Source organism: Manacus vitellinus, unplaced genomic scaffold, assembly GCF_001715985.3.
Source record: "Manacus vitellinus isolate BGI_N305 unplaced genomic scaffold, ASM171598v3 scaffold_19_pilon, whole genome shotgun sequence".
Lineage (NCBI taxonomy): Eukaryota > Metazoa > Chordata > Aves > Passeriformes > Pipridae > Manacus > Manacus vitellinus.
In genome coordinates, this window is record NW_021939395.1 from 10,206,596 (window position 1) to 10,222,450 (window position 15,855).

Here is a 15,855-nt window from a genome sequence, read left to right on the forward strand (position 1 = left end):
GCCTCTCCAGGCTAGGGACAACACCCTTTTCTACCGGTTTGTGGCTAAACCGTGATCCTAGAGCAGCTGGAAAAGGGTCCTCTTCACCAACCGTGATCCTAGAGCAGCTGGAAAAGGGTCCTCTTCACCAGCTTCTACTCCCATGGCACTAATCCCACAGTCCTTTTTATAAATTCCCACTCAATTACCTTCTGTATTTTCTTAGCCCACTCCAAAACAGGACTACTGCACTTCTATAAGAAAAGACTTCCTGAATTTTGAATCTTTCCAGTTCAAACTCTCAAAGGCTTAGGATCACAGAAGCACCCATGGCAGTTCCCTTCCTCCCAGTGGCTCCCCACCAACTCCACACAAAAGGCTAGAAGTATCCCGGTCCCAACTCATTAAAAACAGAAAATCACATTTTATTTGCCAGCTCCAAAATTATTAAAAACAGGAAATCACATTTTATTTGCCATAAAGTGTTGATTTATCACAAAAAGTACCAGTATAAAATGTACACCAAGGTAATGCAACTTGGGCAACAAGCCACTATTCGCACTCCTTCATGTCCAGAAAAAGTGACAAAGCCCTGAGAGGAAGTGACAGCTACATACCCTGCTGCATTGTTCCCAAGGAACCATTATCACAGTAAGAGAGATGTTCCTCAGCACACCAAATGTATTTAGTCTATCCGTAGGGGGGTTTTCCCTTTATCAGGAATTCACTTGTATTACAAGTGAAATCAGGTTCTCTTAACCCAGCACCCTCCTGCCTAGGTAGATGCCCAAGTCTGCTTTCCTAACTGCATTAGAAACTTCATAACTTTTTATTAATCTCATTATTTTAGCAAATTCTGGAGTAATAGCACTAAAATGCAGTTATAACCTTCACTGTAAGTAAAGTTCTGCTTCTTTTGTCCCTACCACAACACTGATAACACTGTTTGAATCTGTAAAAAAGCACTTTGGGTCTCCTTTGCAAGGGAAACCCCAAATCTGAGTGAAAGATGCAGAAAACAAACTGATAGGTAAAGCTTTGGTGAGAGTAGGAGAGCAGACACAGCAGAACTCAATGGTTACTCTTTCATTCTGCAGATCCTAGTGACAGAATATGAAAACACGGGATTTTTTTTACAGACAAATGAATGCTAAGCACAGGGCATGACACAAAAGATGGCTCTTTGGGGATCCCAAGGGAAATAATGAGAGACAGAAAGCAGCCTGCTTTTCACTATGTTGAAGTCTTATTTCCTGAGGTGGAAATTTTTTGCCGCTCAATATTTATATTTCTTTAGACAATACACACACACAGACACACATAGTACTCAACATCAAATCCGGAGCAGCCCCACAGCACACTGAGCAAGGCTTAGAGAAAAATTATTTGTGTTCCCTGAGCTTCAGTGCCAGGCAGCAGCACACCCACCAGTTCACCTCTGCTGACCACACACCACTGTGGATGGCAGAGCAAAGCGGAAGGCAGTAACTGCACATCAGGGCACACATGCACAGCACCTTTGGGCTCAAATTCCTGTAGCTGAGGAGTACCTGAATGTGTCTTTACTCGCTTCCACACCCGTATCTGCAGTCCAGCTGGATACCAGTTGGGTGGGGTTAAGCCTGCCCAGTCCAGCAGCCTGGGGAGCCTGCAATGTATTATCCTGCCCTCTCAACCTAGATACCTGATGAGATCTCAGTGCCTAATTTACCTGTTCTTCCCCAACAACTAAAGCCCTAAAAATAAATAATATGGCTAGCTTTCGTTTGGGGACTGGATTTTGAAGGGCAGGGGGTTGATTTGCTTTTTTTCTTTTTATTAATTTTTTTTTTCTTTGCATTGTCCCTTTCTAATATTAAAAGACAAAACACGCATATTTGCTAAAAAATTGTCATCCAAACAGCTATCTCATTATTGCACGTATATGGGGCCAAACACAGTAGGAATCTCATGTTCCTTTTCCTTTTTGGGATCTACCATATGACTGTATCGTTCTCCTCGGTGGCGTTCCAGGTAGGGGCCCCAGTTTGCTGCAGGCCGGCAGCAGCTCGCAATGCGCTGGAAAGTAAAACCAAGCACAACTTTAGTCCAGGCTACTGTTAAAATTCAGCAAAGCTGTAACTCAACAAATGGCAAATCACTAAAGTTGTTTAGAATCCTTCCAAATATCTTTGGGGTCAGTGGATTCTGGATACTGAAGTGAAAAAAACAGAGAAAGTGTGACCAACAGGACTGTTTGGCAAAGCCTGGCAAGTGCAGCATACCTCAGATCTGGCACTTGCTTGTTTCTGTGAGGAATGGGATGTAAAACACCAGCGAATTATATAGGGATATAAAGCAATAAAAATTCTCCAAAGAATTTAAAGCAGCTGAAATAACACAGAGCCCATAAAAATCACTCTTGGACGTGTGTGTGCACTCCCAGAAAATCAGACTTTATCTTCTTATCAGAACACTTTAAATTTGCCTCTGATGCAACTACCAGAGATGTGTTTTGGTCTAAAAATCCAATTAACGGACACATCAAACGTGTTTGAGAAAAAAAGTGCAGGTAGTCCTGATAATGCCAAAGAAATTAAGATTTGAGGCTATGAAAGCTTTTTTTGCGCCCTTACCTCAAAAAGGGTTCCTTCAGCTTTAACTATTTTTACAATAGCAACGATGGGAATCCAGATGACACAGAAGATGATCATGCACCAGCCAACAGCACTTCCCCAGGCTGGATAATGCACTGAGCCATAAGAAGGAGGTGAAAATGTGGCCAAAGACCAGAGCAAAATAGCCTATAAAAAATGATGAAAAGAATAAGAGAGAAAAGCAGATTTCCAGAAACCCTGAACTTGCAATCTTCGGATCTAAGTTGATTCAACAAAAGTACTGTCTACAAGTTCTGCACAGTTCAATTTTGCTTCCCCAGTGTGAGAACGGTTGTGCAGGATTTGGTGTTCAGTCACAGCCAAACAGCAAGACTGAAGGGCAGGACTGAACGATGACACTGATGTACACCCTAACACTAAGTACATCTGTGTTTAAACACAACTTGATCTCTGGGTTCTCTTGAAATCCTGCATTTGATAATACATCTGCTGTTGGATGAGCCCAGTATCTTTCTCTATATGTTTTGTGTGTTCCCATGTTCAGTTATTTCTGGGAATACAGGAAAGAATCTAAGATTAGAAGTTGGCAAATATTGCTGCAGAAATTAGATATTTTTAAGTAGCATTTTCTAAATTGTTGTCTGGACATATTAAAGGTAATGTGCTGGCCAGAGTAACTTACCACTCTTCCTGGATTTGGGATATTAATAAATTCTCTCACACTAACATAATCCACCAGCTACACCACAATTAGAAGTACAATAGTAATGAAAAACTGAGACATGTGACAGGACATAAACAGGTCTCAGTCAGACAGGAGAACAACTGGACATCCAAAGATCCAAGCCAGGAATCCATTTCAAAAATGAGACTTCCCTCAAAAGGGAAAAATCCAAGTTTTCAAAACGTTTCCTCAGTCTAAATTTAAGATAATCTATCTGCCAAGACAAATGATCTGGTTGCTCTCTTAGTCCTTGGGAGTGTAGATCCAGCTCACTAGCAACTTATCTAAATCTTCAGCCTCTCCTAAGAGAGGATCCAAGGAGGGGGGAATGTATCAGAAAGCAGAGACAGTATTTCCTTCACTGACACAGCCATACCCCTTCTTTATACACAGAGCCTGGGCATTCAGCCCTGAATCTTCACATGGAAACCTCTTCAATATCAAATTACCAAATTCTGTCACACTAACACAATCCAGTCATCTGCACTCACCATTAACAGTGCAGGAGTAACAAAAAACCAGCACATTCTCCACCAGAGCCAGAAAAAACGGCTCTTGTGTCCAATCATCATTTCAATGTCTTGAATGAACCTGTTTCCTCCTGTTGAAAGACAATCATAGGGCACATTGTAAAGGGGGTGACTCCCTTTACAGAAAAAAGACAATGATCAAGGACAGTTTCTCCACTTCAGTGGTAACTATTAAAGCTTTTCTGACAGTTAAGTTATAAATTCTTTATTGCAGTAATTACCATTTATTATTCCTGGCACTGTTCAAGGCCAAGTTGGATGGAGCTTTGAGTAACCTGGTCTAGTTGAAGGTGTCCCTGCCTGTGGCAGGGGGATTGGAACAAGATGATCTTTAAGGTCCCTTCCAACCCAAGCCATGTTGTGGTTCTATGATATACACTGTGCCTGGGATTGCTTAGACAAATTACGGATTTTCAATGCAAATAATTTACCATAAATGTAGACGACGCCTGCTACCTCCAGGACAGCTGAAAAAAGGATTCCCCATCCAGCACAAAAATGATCTATTAGGTTAACCCAGTAAATTCCTGCCTGTAAAACAAACATTAGAGGTTAAAATTTGAATAGTAACACATTTGTGCAAATAAAATAAGTTGTATTTGTTCAAGGCAGTTTAACTGATCACCACTCTGAGTTTTTTAAATTCCCAGTACTTCAGGTTAAATACATATCTGTGAATATTATTTTGTTTGAATACTTCTATGTAAAGTTGAAAAGCACATCTGACACAATACCAAAACCAAGACATATATATATATATATGCAGAGTATATGTAAAGAGTTGAAAGCAAGATTTAAACTTGGAGCTTACAGTAATAAAGCTGGGGCTGAAGTTTTAATACTGAGCCACAGCAATACCTGTACCAGTTGTCAGTTCTGAGGGGCTTCTATATTCCCACATGCACAAGTTCTCCATGTGGGTTAAACACAGCTTTAAACACCAGTGTGCAATAACAGGATCACAGCAAAGGAAACAAGCTTTAAGTAATTTCACACTCTTGAGTACTAAGTCCCTTGCAAGCTTCCCTGCCACCAGGTTCTATGACTTACATACTTGGCTTGACCATACAAGTGACTGTTTACCACAATTATCTTCTTCACATTGTCAGTCTAATTACACACATAAATCTGCATTTCTAGATGGAATAATTACAGTGAACCCTTGTAGCCTTAAAAGCAATTACCTCAAGAAATTTTACACACTATACTTAAAATTCTTTTTCCGTATGTGTATTTATATATGTACACACACGCAGGAGAAGTAACCATGCAATCTACAGATGCTTGTGAGCTAATGGGTTTTTATGACATGAATAGGCCATTTCTCAATTTCTGTCCTGGTTGGTAGTCAGTTCTGAACAAAAAGATCCCATTGACATTTATCAGCAGTACCCACAGTGCTGCGGACACGCTGTGTGCATATACCTGTGATTACACAAACTCCTGAACTGAGGAACAATAAATCAGGCTGATGGTTCACGGGCTCTGTAAAGGCCTTCTATTTAAAAGCACGTCTCAGTTCAATAATCACAGAAAACCTTAGGTTCTCCAAGCTTTCCTCTGGAAATTTCTTATTTGTGCACCCAGGCACACCGGAAGAATTCGAGTCTCCAAGATTGACCCACGCAGGCAGGAACAGTTGGAAAGGGTATTTTGATTTGAGTTCATCACTTGCAGCATAACTAAACTCACTACCAAAAAATAATTTAATGTCTTACCTCAGTAACACAGATAAGCCCAAGAAAAAAGAGCACTGTGCACAGCCCCATGGTTACAGGGATTCTTAATTGTTTCATCACTCTGGGAAAAAAATCTTGAATGGTGGTTGTAAGTGTTTCTGCAAAGGAAGAAGTGGGGAGTTTGAGCAGCATAATTTAAAAAGGCAATGGTCATTTGAAAAGCCATGAGTCACTTAAAACACCACTCACCTATGCTGGCAAACTGGGAGTCAAGGCCCAAGAGCAGCAGCATGAAGAAAAACAAGAAGGACCACAGAGGAGAAACTGGTAACTTGGAGAGGGCCTCTGGGTAGGCTACAAATGCAAGATTAAATCCTGGAAAGTAGTGGAAAGAAGGATGTTATTGTCATGCCTTGGTCAGTGCAAGTCCCAGTACCAGCAGTGTGACAGTCAGCCTACCTGAGTTCACGACCTCGGAGACGGGTCTCTGAGACACGAATGCCATGTGTCCCAAGATGGAGAACACTGCAAACCCAGCAAATACGCTGGTGACGCAGTTGACTACACAAACTGTGATGGCATCCGAGTAGCAGTTGTTGTGGAACCTATTGTACGAAGACAACGCAACAAGCCCGCCCCATGCCACAGACAGGGAGTAAAATATCTGGGTGGCTGCATCTTTCCAAACCTACCAGAAATAAGAACAGGAGAATTATTCCATAGTGAAGTGTACTTACCATAAACATTTAAGTCTGCCCTCTGTTGAAGCTCAAGGGTAATTTTTTTTTTCATTTAGCCTGAATATCTAATTCAATTTCATATGAATTTTAGGGTATGTGGGATATAGTATGCTGGTGACCTTGCAGTCTCAAGCACAAACAACACCCTTCTCTTGTCTCCAAAGGTCACATCCCAAGTATGTTGCCAAATACTTAAATCTTATTGGGCTGGCTAACCCTAAAGAAGAGATTCAATTTGTTCACATCTGTGGGTTGTTGAGATATTAATCCTGTCACAGTGGCAACAAATAAGGAAAACCAGGACTGCCCTGCAGGAGTGAGAACTTCCCTGTACTCTCCCACTCATGTTCCTCCACCGTGACCCAAACAAACCACTTCTGCCTCTGCTGCAGCCCCTTAGTTAGTGCCAAGCCACAAATAAATACCACAAATAAACACACTTAGCACTTGCTTTTGATAAAACTGAAATAATAAATATTGGCATAAGCCAGAACAAAAGAAGTCCGGGCTTTCATTGCACAAGGTACCCTTCCTGGTGCACCTAGGGTAATTTCAAGTTAATTTCTTGGGCAAGGCACAGCCTGAATTTCAAACTCAGGGATCCCTTCAGCCTTCTGATAAAGTCCCTTACAATTATCAGCAAGGACTTTCTCAGCAGGCCTTGCTGATATGAAACTCCAGCATGACTGCCAAGAGCTGATCAGAGGAAATAGCACAGTTGTTGTCACTGTCTGGTGCAGCAGGGAGGGGGCAGAGGGTGACTATTTTTTAAATTGAGAGTAGCTAGAATAGAGGAGCTTGGACTCCTTATTCTATACAAAATACAGGGCAGGACACGAAGAAGCACCTGACTGGATAAAAAAGAAGTTGCTCTGCAAGCAGCAAGCCCACAGAACCACGGAAGTGTGTCACACTTCTGGGGCTGACGCTACCTCTCACCTCTGCCTCCATCAGCTTGGTGAAGTTAGACTGTCTCCCAATGTAGTATTGAATGCCATCCATAGCACCTTCCAGAGTGGCACCTCTCACCAGCAAGATGAGCAGGATGACATATGGGAAGAGCGCAGTAAAGTAGACGACCTGCAGAAAGATAGGCAGGGACACACTTTAGGAATGAGGGGATGCATAGACCTCTGTGGAGGAGGAATGGACAGGCTTTAAGCTAAGGTCTGCTGGTACAAAAGAAAAACAGGTAACCACGGAAGTGAACACATGCCAACCACCAAACCATCTGGCTTAGCCGGTTCTTGAGCTGCATTCCAGCAGAAGCAGAAGGCCCAAGCCACATATCCACTTTTCAGATAGCACTTAACCAGTTTCAGAAATGTGTTTTTCTGACATGATTTACTGCTGTAGCAAAGTCTGGACTCGACTACCCCAGAAGTCTCTTGCTAAGTAATGCTTCCAGCAAGAGCAAACTGAAAGCTAGTTAAAATCAGGTGACCAGTGTGGAATTATCTCCTGATGAGACCAAAACCTACTCCCCCATCTCTCCCTCACCCAAAAAAAAAAAAAAAAAAAAAAAAAAAAAAAAAATTCGCCATTCTGGATGCTTTCTTTACTGAGAACAAAGTACTTTCAGGTTCTTTCAGACACAGATCTATTCTGTTGTTTGTCTAGAGCGATGGGATCCAGGCCAGTAGCAGGGCTCTTGTCACACAGGCTACATTCAACAATACTCTTGTTTCTTGAGTCTTAGTTTCAGTGTTACGCAGACAGATAATTGACCCGGTACTGCTGGTTACACCAAGCTATAGCATTGCACCATCATGTGGTGAGTCTGCCATTTCTGAAGACCTTCATGTTTGCCTAGAACAGACAATTCTTTCTGCTTTTCATCTTTGCCTTGCTCCTGCCCCTCTAGATTCTTCTGAGTCTTAGCTTGCTCCCCAGAGAGGCTTACTTTTGTGCCAGAGGAGAAGTGACAAGAGGAATAGCCAACTAGGTACCCAAAGAGTGTGACATTAAGAGGAGCCATGTGGCCAAAAGATACTCCACCCCAAAGTGCTGAGACAGAGGGTAGAAAGCTCCAAATATAAAGGAAGACAGGAGGAAACATCAGCCTGAGGAGAGAAAGGCAGGCAGCAAGGAACCATGGAAAGGCACAATGACAGAAGAAAACAAAAAAAAGGTCAGTGCAGAAAAGGTGAAAGAAAGAATGAAGTCAATTGAGAATGAAGAAGTAGATGAGAGAGATGCAACATGGAGGTGAGAAAAACGTGTGGGAAGGAAGTAAACCAGGAAAAGGGCCTCAGGCAGGGAAGAATGAAATTCAGCCTGCCTGAAGTAAACCTAGCCCAAGGAAAAGACCAGGCAGCCATGCTCCAGCATGTGGGGATGGGAACTCAGCAGAGCCAGAGTCTGAAAACAAACATCAATGAACCTGGTCCCTAAAAACAGCTTCAGTTTTTGAGAACAAACAACGTTTCACAACCTGGCAGGAACCTGCACATGCACATGTGTTAGCAGGACCTGACCTGTATTGTCCAAACATCTCAACTACACCGGAGGTGCAAATAATCACCAGGTGTTCCCAGGGCGTGTGCTGTCACATGCACACATCCTTCACACAGCCCAAGTGACTGCCAAAACTCAGCTGGAATCACTGGCATGACAGCGACATCCCAAAATACAGGGCAGCCCTGCCAGAGCTGAGGTCCATGTGTTAAATAATGGCCGTGTAATCAGTACCTTACTCATATTTTATGTAACAGTTATGAAGTCAAGGAGCAGGAGAAAAGCTGAGTCCAGCAGAGGGTGGTGGGTTAGGACTGCATCCTGCCTTGCGCTAACCTTCCCTGAGTCCAACTGACATTGGAAGGGCAGGATCAGGCAAAGAGTCTGCTCCTTGCTCTTCTTAACATACCTTTCCAGAAGATTTTATTCCTTTAAACAATGCAGCTGCAACAATTATCCAGGCCAGGAGGAGGCAGAGAGCCAGGTACCACACGACGTTGCCGGTCTCATCCAGCCCACTCGAGCGCTGAAGAGCCACTTTACTGAAAGCACAGAGTGCTCCCATGAGAAGAGGGTGACAGCAGCACATACACCTCCTTTTCAGCTACTTCTTGGAAGAAGTTGAGTTGGTGCTGGTGTCTGCTGGTGTTACAAGACTCTGCATCCTTTTTCAGGAGTGTGCAGCTAGAACTGCATGATTGGCATTGAAAAACTGAATATTTAACTGTGTTTTTCCCCTTTACCAGCTCTCAGCTCTCCATGCATCACTCATAAGGCCCACCTCAGCTCTTCTGTGTTAACAGCTCTTCTGACAGCAAAAGAAGAGCCTGTAGGAATCAGTTTGCAGGAACCCAGGGAACATGAGACAAATTGAAACCATGGGGCTAAAGAAATGGTAATTTCACAACAGGCCCAGATTCAGAATAAGGTGAATATATTTTGCACCATAACTCCTAGGAAAAAAAAGTATATGCTATATATAAAGATGCTAAGTAGTCCCTACCAGGACTCCAGGGGAAAGGACTTCTTTAAACTGGAATATTTTTCAGTTTGCAACAGCTTGACTCACTTGCTTCTCTTTCTACATACATTTTTTTTATAAGGGCCAGATTTATCAATTAAGTTTTAAATCTCCTCTCTACCAATTTACATGCCCACAACCCTTGAGTAGATTTTTTTCTGGGCACCAAAATAAGACAAAAATAAAAGGTACATCCAAAGCCACAATGCATAATAAAGTTTTTTTAACAATTTCTTTAAAACATTTACTTACTTCCAGTATTGCTCACTAGGAAATTGCACTGGTTTGTAGTTTATGGTGCCGTTTATACACGTGAGATTGTTGCTTGTGACAAAAGTGTAGTTTGCATGAATGATTTCTCCATGTAAGGTTGTATTGCAGTCATTTACTGAAAGCAAGAAAAAGGAATCACTAACACTGTGATGACTATTATAACAAATACATTTTCTAAAGTTACAGCTTCAGTTTGCCTACTAACCACATTTAAAAACAAACCTGAACTATCATTTGCTGTTGTGACTTTGTTACTTGACTGTAAATCAAAAACACCAAGAATCTGGTGTGCTCACCACGTTTCACTTATCCTCAAGAGTACTTGCAAAAATCAGAACTGAGGATAGTTAAGACTGTAGCCTTGGTTACTTTATGAAAACTTTTGTCCCAAACCAAGATTACACACAGATCATCTGCTAGCAACTTCATCTTATTGCCACAGAGGGCTTATTAGAGCTCTTAAATTTTTTTCCTTGGAAGGGTGTGAGAGGAATGGGCACTGTTTGGCTCTGGGAATTTTTTGCCAGCACATACACTAATGAACATTTTATCAGCATTCGTATCAGCATTTACTGGAAAAGTCTTGTTGAACTCTATTTCAGGACAGCTTCTTCAATTCAATTTTATATTTCTCCACCACAAATTTTATACTGAAATATTTTTTGTTTTGCCCATAAGCAAGCATCAACTTTTTGTTACATAAAGAACTTTAACTTCATTTTTTGAAACCTACGAATCTTATAAGAGATTTTCAGATATATGGCTGAGTTACATATACATAAGTGCTGTAAACAATATTATCTATCCTGATCCTGTCCTTGTTATTTTAATAATCTCAGAGGTTACCGGGCAAGACATTTCCAGCTGCTAACTACTAATTACCTCACCAACTTCACCTTTTGCCTTAAACTGGTCTGATACAGAAACTGGTGAGATAACAAGTGTTTAGCCCTACATCTGCTGCCAAACATCAAGAACAATAGTGTGGAGATATGTTCTAAAGAGTTAATGAAGTGTGAAACCAGTGCCTCGCTGGTGCTCAGGATTACCATAGCCACAGGGGAGGCAAGGGGCAACGAGAAAAAACCCGATAGAAACTACAGCAGTGACACTTGTCTCATGGAAGGAAGGTATTTGTTTGTCATAAAGCCTGATGAAATGGAAATGCAGTATGTACTAGAAATAAACTGAGGTTTTAAAGGAGAAAAAGGATCCAACGAGGTGGTTTCAGCCCAGTTCTCTGTAGATTTCCCATGTACCCAGAACTGGTGTCAGGGAAGAAGATAAGCATCACTGCTGTGTGTTAAGGGACAAAATCCAGGAAGGACTTTTCAAGCTATGGTTAGCTGTCTTGCTTCTATAATTTCTCCCAGAAAACAGTACAATTTCCCAAAACAGTAATATTAAATTTTATCTGTTGAGTACGATACCTATTCGTGTCTTGCTGCAGAATTCATCTGCCCAGGAAAAGCATTCTGACCATGGTAGCACTTTTTGAAATGAGGCAAATAAGTAGTAGATTGCATAAGCAATGATAACGTTGTAGTAGACTGCCACAAATGCTGAGATGATGACCATAGTGAAGCCCACTCCTAGAAAAGAGAAAGGCTTAATGTCTTAAGTACCTCAAACCCAGGTTTAAAATAACAAAAACAAACAAACCCAAATCAAATGGCCTTTACTTGACTTTTAAAAGGCTACCTGGGTAAAAGCTGAGGGTATTTTTTTGTTTGGTTTTTAAATTATTTTTAAGAGCAAACAGCAAAAGGGTAAAGCCATAAAATGATGGATAGGATCCAAACTGACCATCTCAAAAATGGCTTTGACAGAGAATTTGAATCAAGCCCATAGAAAAATTGGACTAGTTGCTAAGTCCAAGTCTAAAGGAGAAATTCAGTATTTTGTTCTCTCTCAGTTTAGAGAAGCTTAGTAAAATAAAAGAAACTGTACTGGGACTACCCAAGCCATTTTGAAGATTCCACTGTAATAAAGGTTTTTGACAATGAATGAGCAGCAACACAGAACAGTAAATCTGTGCTAATACTACTGTTCTCTCCCTTTGCTAAAATGAGTTTTGTTCTGCTAGTTTGGGAAAGCCTGACAAACTGTTCCAATCATCTTAGACACTATATTTATGTTTTTATCTTTACAGACATATAAAAGACTTGCTTTAAAAACTTTTGCCTTAATCACACTGCTCTCATGAAAGGTTGCTTGTGCTGCAGAACACAGACTGACCAAAAGAATAAACGTTGTGGCAACCAGTTTCTATGGAAGGTAGTAAGCAAAAATCTTATTGCATCAGAAAGAAACTTCCTTGTTCCTACACTAATTCACCTGGTAGAGAGAGGACAAACAAGACCAGTTGCATAGTCCTTTACAGCCCTGGTACAGGACTGGGATGGATAGGAGTGAGTAAAGCACATGGTTTGTTGTTTCCAAACAAATTTCCCTGTGAAATACAAACCCTCTCAGAGACAGGCAAACTACCACTACAGACTGCAAGGATTTCTCTTATCTCAAGGGGCACCTCACCTTACAAAGCCAGAGTCTAGGCTATTTAATCACAGCAGCAGATGACTCCCAAGGCAGTTGCTGGATGACTATGTGCACAGCATTGCATACAGACCAGGCTGACATTCCTGTGCCAACACTGGCAGCCAAACACAGAATTAGTCCATCCAACACAGAACTGCCTTGCAAGCTACACTGGACACGAAGCATAAAAAAACAGTGATAAATTCAACTCCTAAAAATTATTTTCGATCTGTTGCACACAGTACCAGTTGTTTTACTGAGGTTTTCCCTCAGATGGCAAACAAGGTCATCTTCTTCTGGCTGCAGTGAGGGTGACATGCTGCTTAACACCAGGAGAATAATTGATAAAACCTCTCAGAGATTACAACCTTTTCAGGGAAATCTCTTATCAACATCTGGTTATCAACTGAATAATAAGGAATTATGTACCTGGGAACATAACACTGACCTTGTAACACTGGGAGTAGTCGCTACAGGAAAATTGGCATCTCAGAATTAGTAACTTTGTGAGGAAATCATTAATTCACATAAGCTTATTACTGGAATAAAAATTAGCTAAGGAAGCATAACAAAACCAACCTTGAAACAATGGTAGTATTCTCCAGACGTAAATGGGCCCTTGACTGGCAAACTGCCCAAGGGAACATTCCATGAAAAATAGGGGCAAGCCAGCTAATGCCAACATCAGGGTGTAGGGGATCAGAAAAGCACCTGAGGGGAGAGAAGGGGAAAAACCACAATCACACACACAGAGAAAACAATTTTTCAGTATTCACCACATTTTATCACCCCTTTTTCGCCTCCTCAAATATCCCCCTATAGGGTTTTTTTTCAGGATAGAGAGATTTGTTTCTAAATGGTGTTTTCTACAAGACTGAGTACTACCTGCAATGAAGAGACACAGATAGTCAGGAGAACTGATGATTTAAAAAGGAAGGTTTCTCTTATAGAAATAAAAGAATTTTACAAAAACTACTGAAGACATAGCACTCTTATACAAACAGGAACACTGCTCAGCTGTAGGCACTATCAGCCTTCTCTATTTCTATTTACTCTTCCAGTTTTTAAAAAGGAAGAGAACCATTCCTTTATGTACTTAGCTGTGATTTGCAACTGCCCTGTTCGAGCAGCTACTGGACATCAAAGCATGAAAGTTATTCTCTATGGTTGGCTGAGTCCTGTGTCAAACAGCATCTCAGTGTGGCACTTGTTCAGATCTCAGTGTGGCTCTTGTTCAAGTCCATTTTGAAGTGTAGGTTAACCTGATATCATTGAGCGTCCTGTTCTGTGAAAGGGACTGGCACTTCTTTGTGTTTTCACAGAAGATGGGAAAAGTAAGAGCACAAGTTGCATAAACAAAACTCGATATCCCTGCAGAAATCTGTCCTCGTCACTCTCAGTGAATTTAAAGCAGCCAAGGACGCAGTTCTGCAAGGAACTGCAAATACCTGATGTAATTTCGGGAAGTAAACCGTCCCACAGAACTAACTGGATTACTCCTGTGTTTCAAAACAAGGATGTAATAGTTGTCTTTATCAATCACGGGCAAGGAGCACAGAGAAGGATGCAAGCAGCAGCACAAATATGCTTTAAATGCAAAGTTTTCTGCTGCAGCAGATAAGGAAAAAGATCTAGTACAAGGCTGATGTCACAACTTATTTTGTTTTCACAATTTTCTTCAACAAAATGCAACCTGGCCAAGCTCACTCCAATAAAACTTCTGTACTAAGACTGCCTCCTTTTGTTCCACAAGCACAGCTCTATGGGCTGTGCTGTTTACAGTCCAGAATTTGACTTCAACAACTGTTAAACAGAGCAAATAGGTACACACAAGTAAGTTCTCTGCAGTTACTTAGCATTTATGCTCTCTTTAATTACCAGTGGTAGCCTATCAAGTAGATAAAGCTCTGGAATATCAGCCAGGGAAGCCAGTGCCTCCATTTGGTTTTGCCACTGTTTCATTTTGTAAGAAGATAGAGGCTCTCTCTGTCTCATACTTCTAACTGGGATAATTATTGAGCTTAGATAATAATTCCAGCTTAGTTTGTTTGCATGGCAAAACAAAGGTGCAGAAAGGATTCAACTGTTCTCTATAACATACCAGGGAGGTAAGCACTGGGGAGGGCGAAAAGCTATTTAGGTAAGCAGAGGGTATTGGCACATTGACAAGAAGGTGCATATTGGTTGTGAGTAAATCAGAAGAGTTCTGGAACTCTCAGGTGGAAACAAACAGTTAAAACTAAATACTATTTCCCTCCTCAGCTGGTGCCCAAAAAAACATAGCTGTCTCTCGCTCCTTTTCCCTTTCCAATAGCAGACACTATCCCAGTTCCCAGGGTGATTCTCACATCCAGCTTTGAGAAACGTTTCCAGCCTCAGGGCTGGCCCTTGGAGCTTGTCCTCCTCTCCCCTGGGGACAGCAAGGCGTGCCCACCCGACATTGCCATTCAGCACAAGTACCTCCGCCGTTCTGGTAGGTGAGGTAGGGAAAGCGCCAGACGTTGCCCAGACCCACGGCATAGCCCACCATGGAGAGCAGGTAGTCGCCTTTGTTTGACCAGTTGCCACGCTCCTTGTTCTCATCACCATCACTTCCATCACTGGAGCGGGAATCTTTTCCATGTGACAAACTGAAGTCCTTGGAAGAGAAGACGGAAGGTTTGTGATCACCCCACGGGCAAGCAGGACAATTGTATCCACATTTCCCTGTCCAGAGTAGCACCTTGGCATCGCTGGGCAGGGCAGCTAGACAGGGAGGGCAGAGCCAAGTGGGCTGCCAGTCCAGCCAATCCCTGGCAGGTCAGCATAGACCTGTGAGTGAGGGTCCCACCAGAGAGCCCAAAAACCTTCACGGTGAGTTTTGCCCTAGTCCTCCTACCTGAATACTCCTTGCTGGATGCTCGTAGGGGCAGCACCTCCAGGGAGTTAAAATACTCCGTTCCACCACCACAGGGCCAGATGCCCACATGTCTGTTCAGATGTTCACAACAGTACATATTTGTACATCCACTTTAAAAAACTCCTGTCCTAGCGCATTTCACAAAGTCCTAGGTGCTCATCCTAGCTCATCTCACATTACCTACCACTGTGCCCCTATATTCCCACATCTAGATCTCACCTGCCCAGACAACTTCATACCTGCCAGCGCTCCCATAGCTGCCCACGTACCTGCAGCCTCCATACTCCACCTGCTCAGGTGCACCCACACCTGTCTGCATTCTCCCACACCTGCCTGGGTGCCTCCGACCAGCCACCCCTCGCCTCTCACCTTCTTCTTCCCGCAGGACAGAAAGCCGGGCAGGCTGAGCATCCCCATC

General features: G+C 42.2%; 1 protein-coding gene across 1 annotated transcript; it reads right to left on the reverse strand.

Moving 5' to 3' along the window:
* Window positions 1-437: 437 nt before the first annotated feature.
* SLC6A14 (solute carrier family 6 member 14) lies at window positions 438-15,605 on the reverse strand. Its single transcript, XM_018070850.2, has 14 exons — window positions 15,417-15,605; window positions 14,999-15,176; window positions 13,118-13,249; window positions 11,431-11,592; window positions 9,980-10,115; window positions 9,116-9,248; window positions 7,189-7,329; window positions 5,969-6,197; window positions 5,759-5,884; window positions 5,549-5,667; window positions 4,262-4,361; window positions 3,792-3,901; window positions 2,595-2,762; window positions 438-2,037 (listed from the first exon to the last, which is right to left on the reverse strand). Exons 1-14 carry the CDS (start codon window positions 15,504-15,506, stop codon window positions 1,891-1,893), a joined length of 1,971 nt encoding a protein of 656 aa, XP_017926339.1. The 5' UTR covers window positions 15,507-15,605; the 3' UTR covers window positions 438-1,890.
* Window positions 15,606-15,855: the final 250 nt, after the last annotated feature.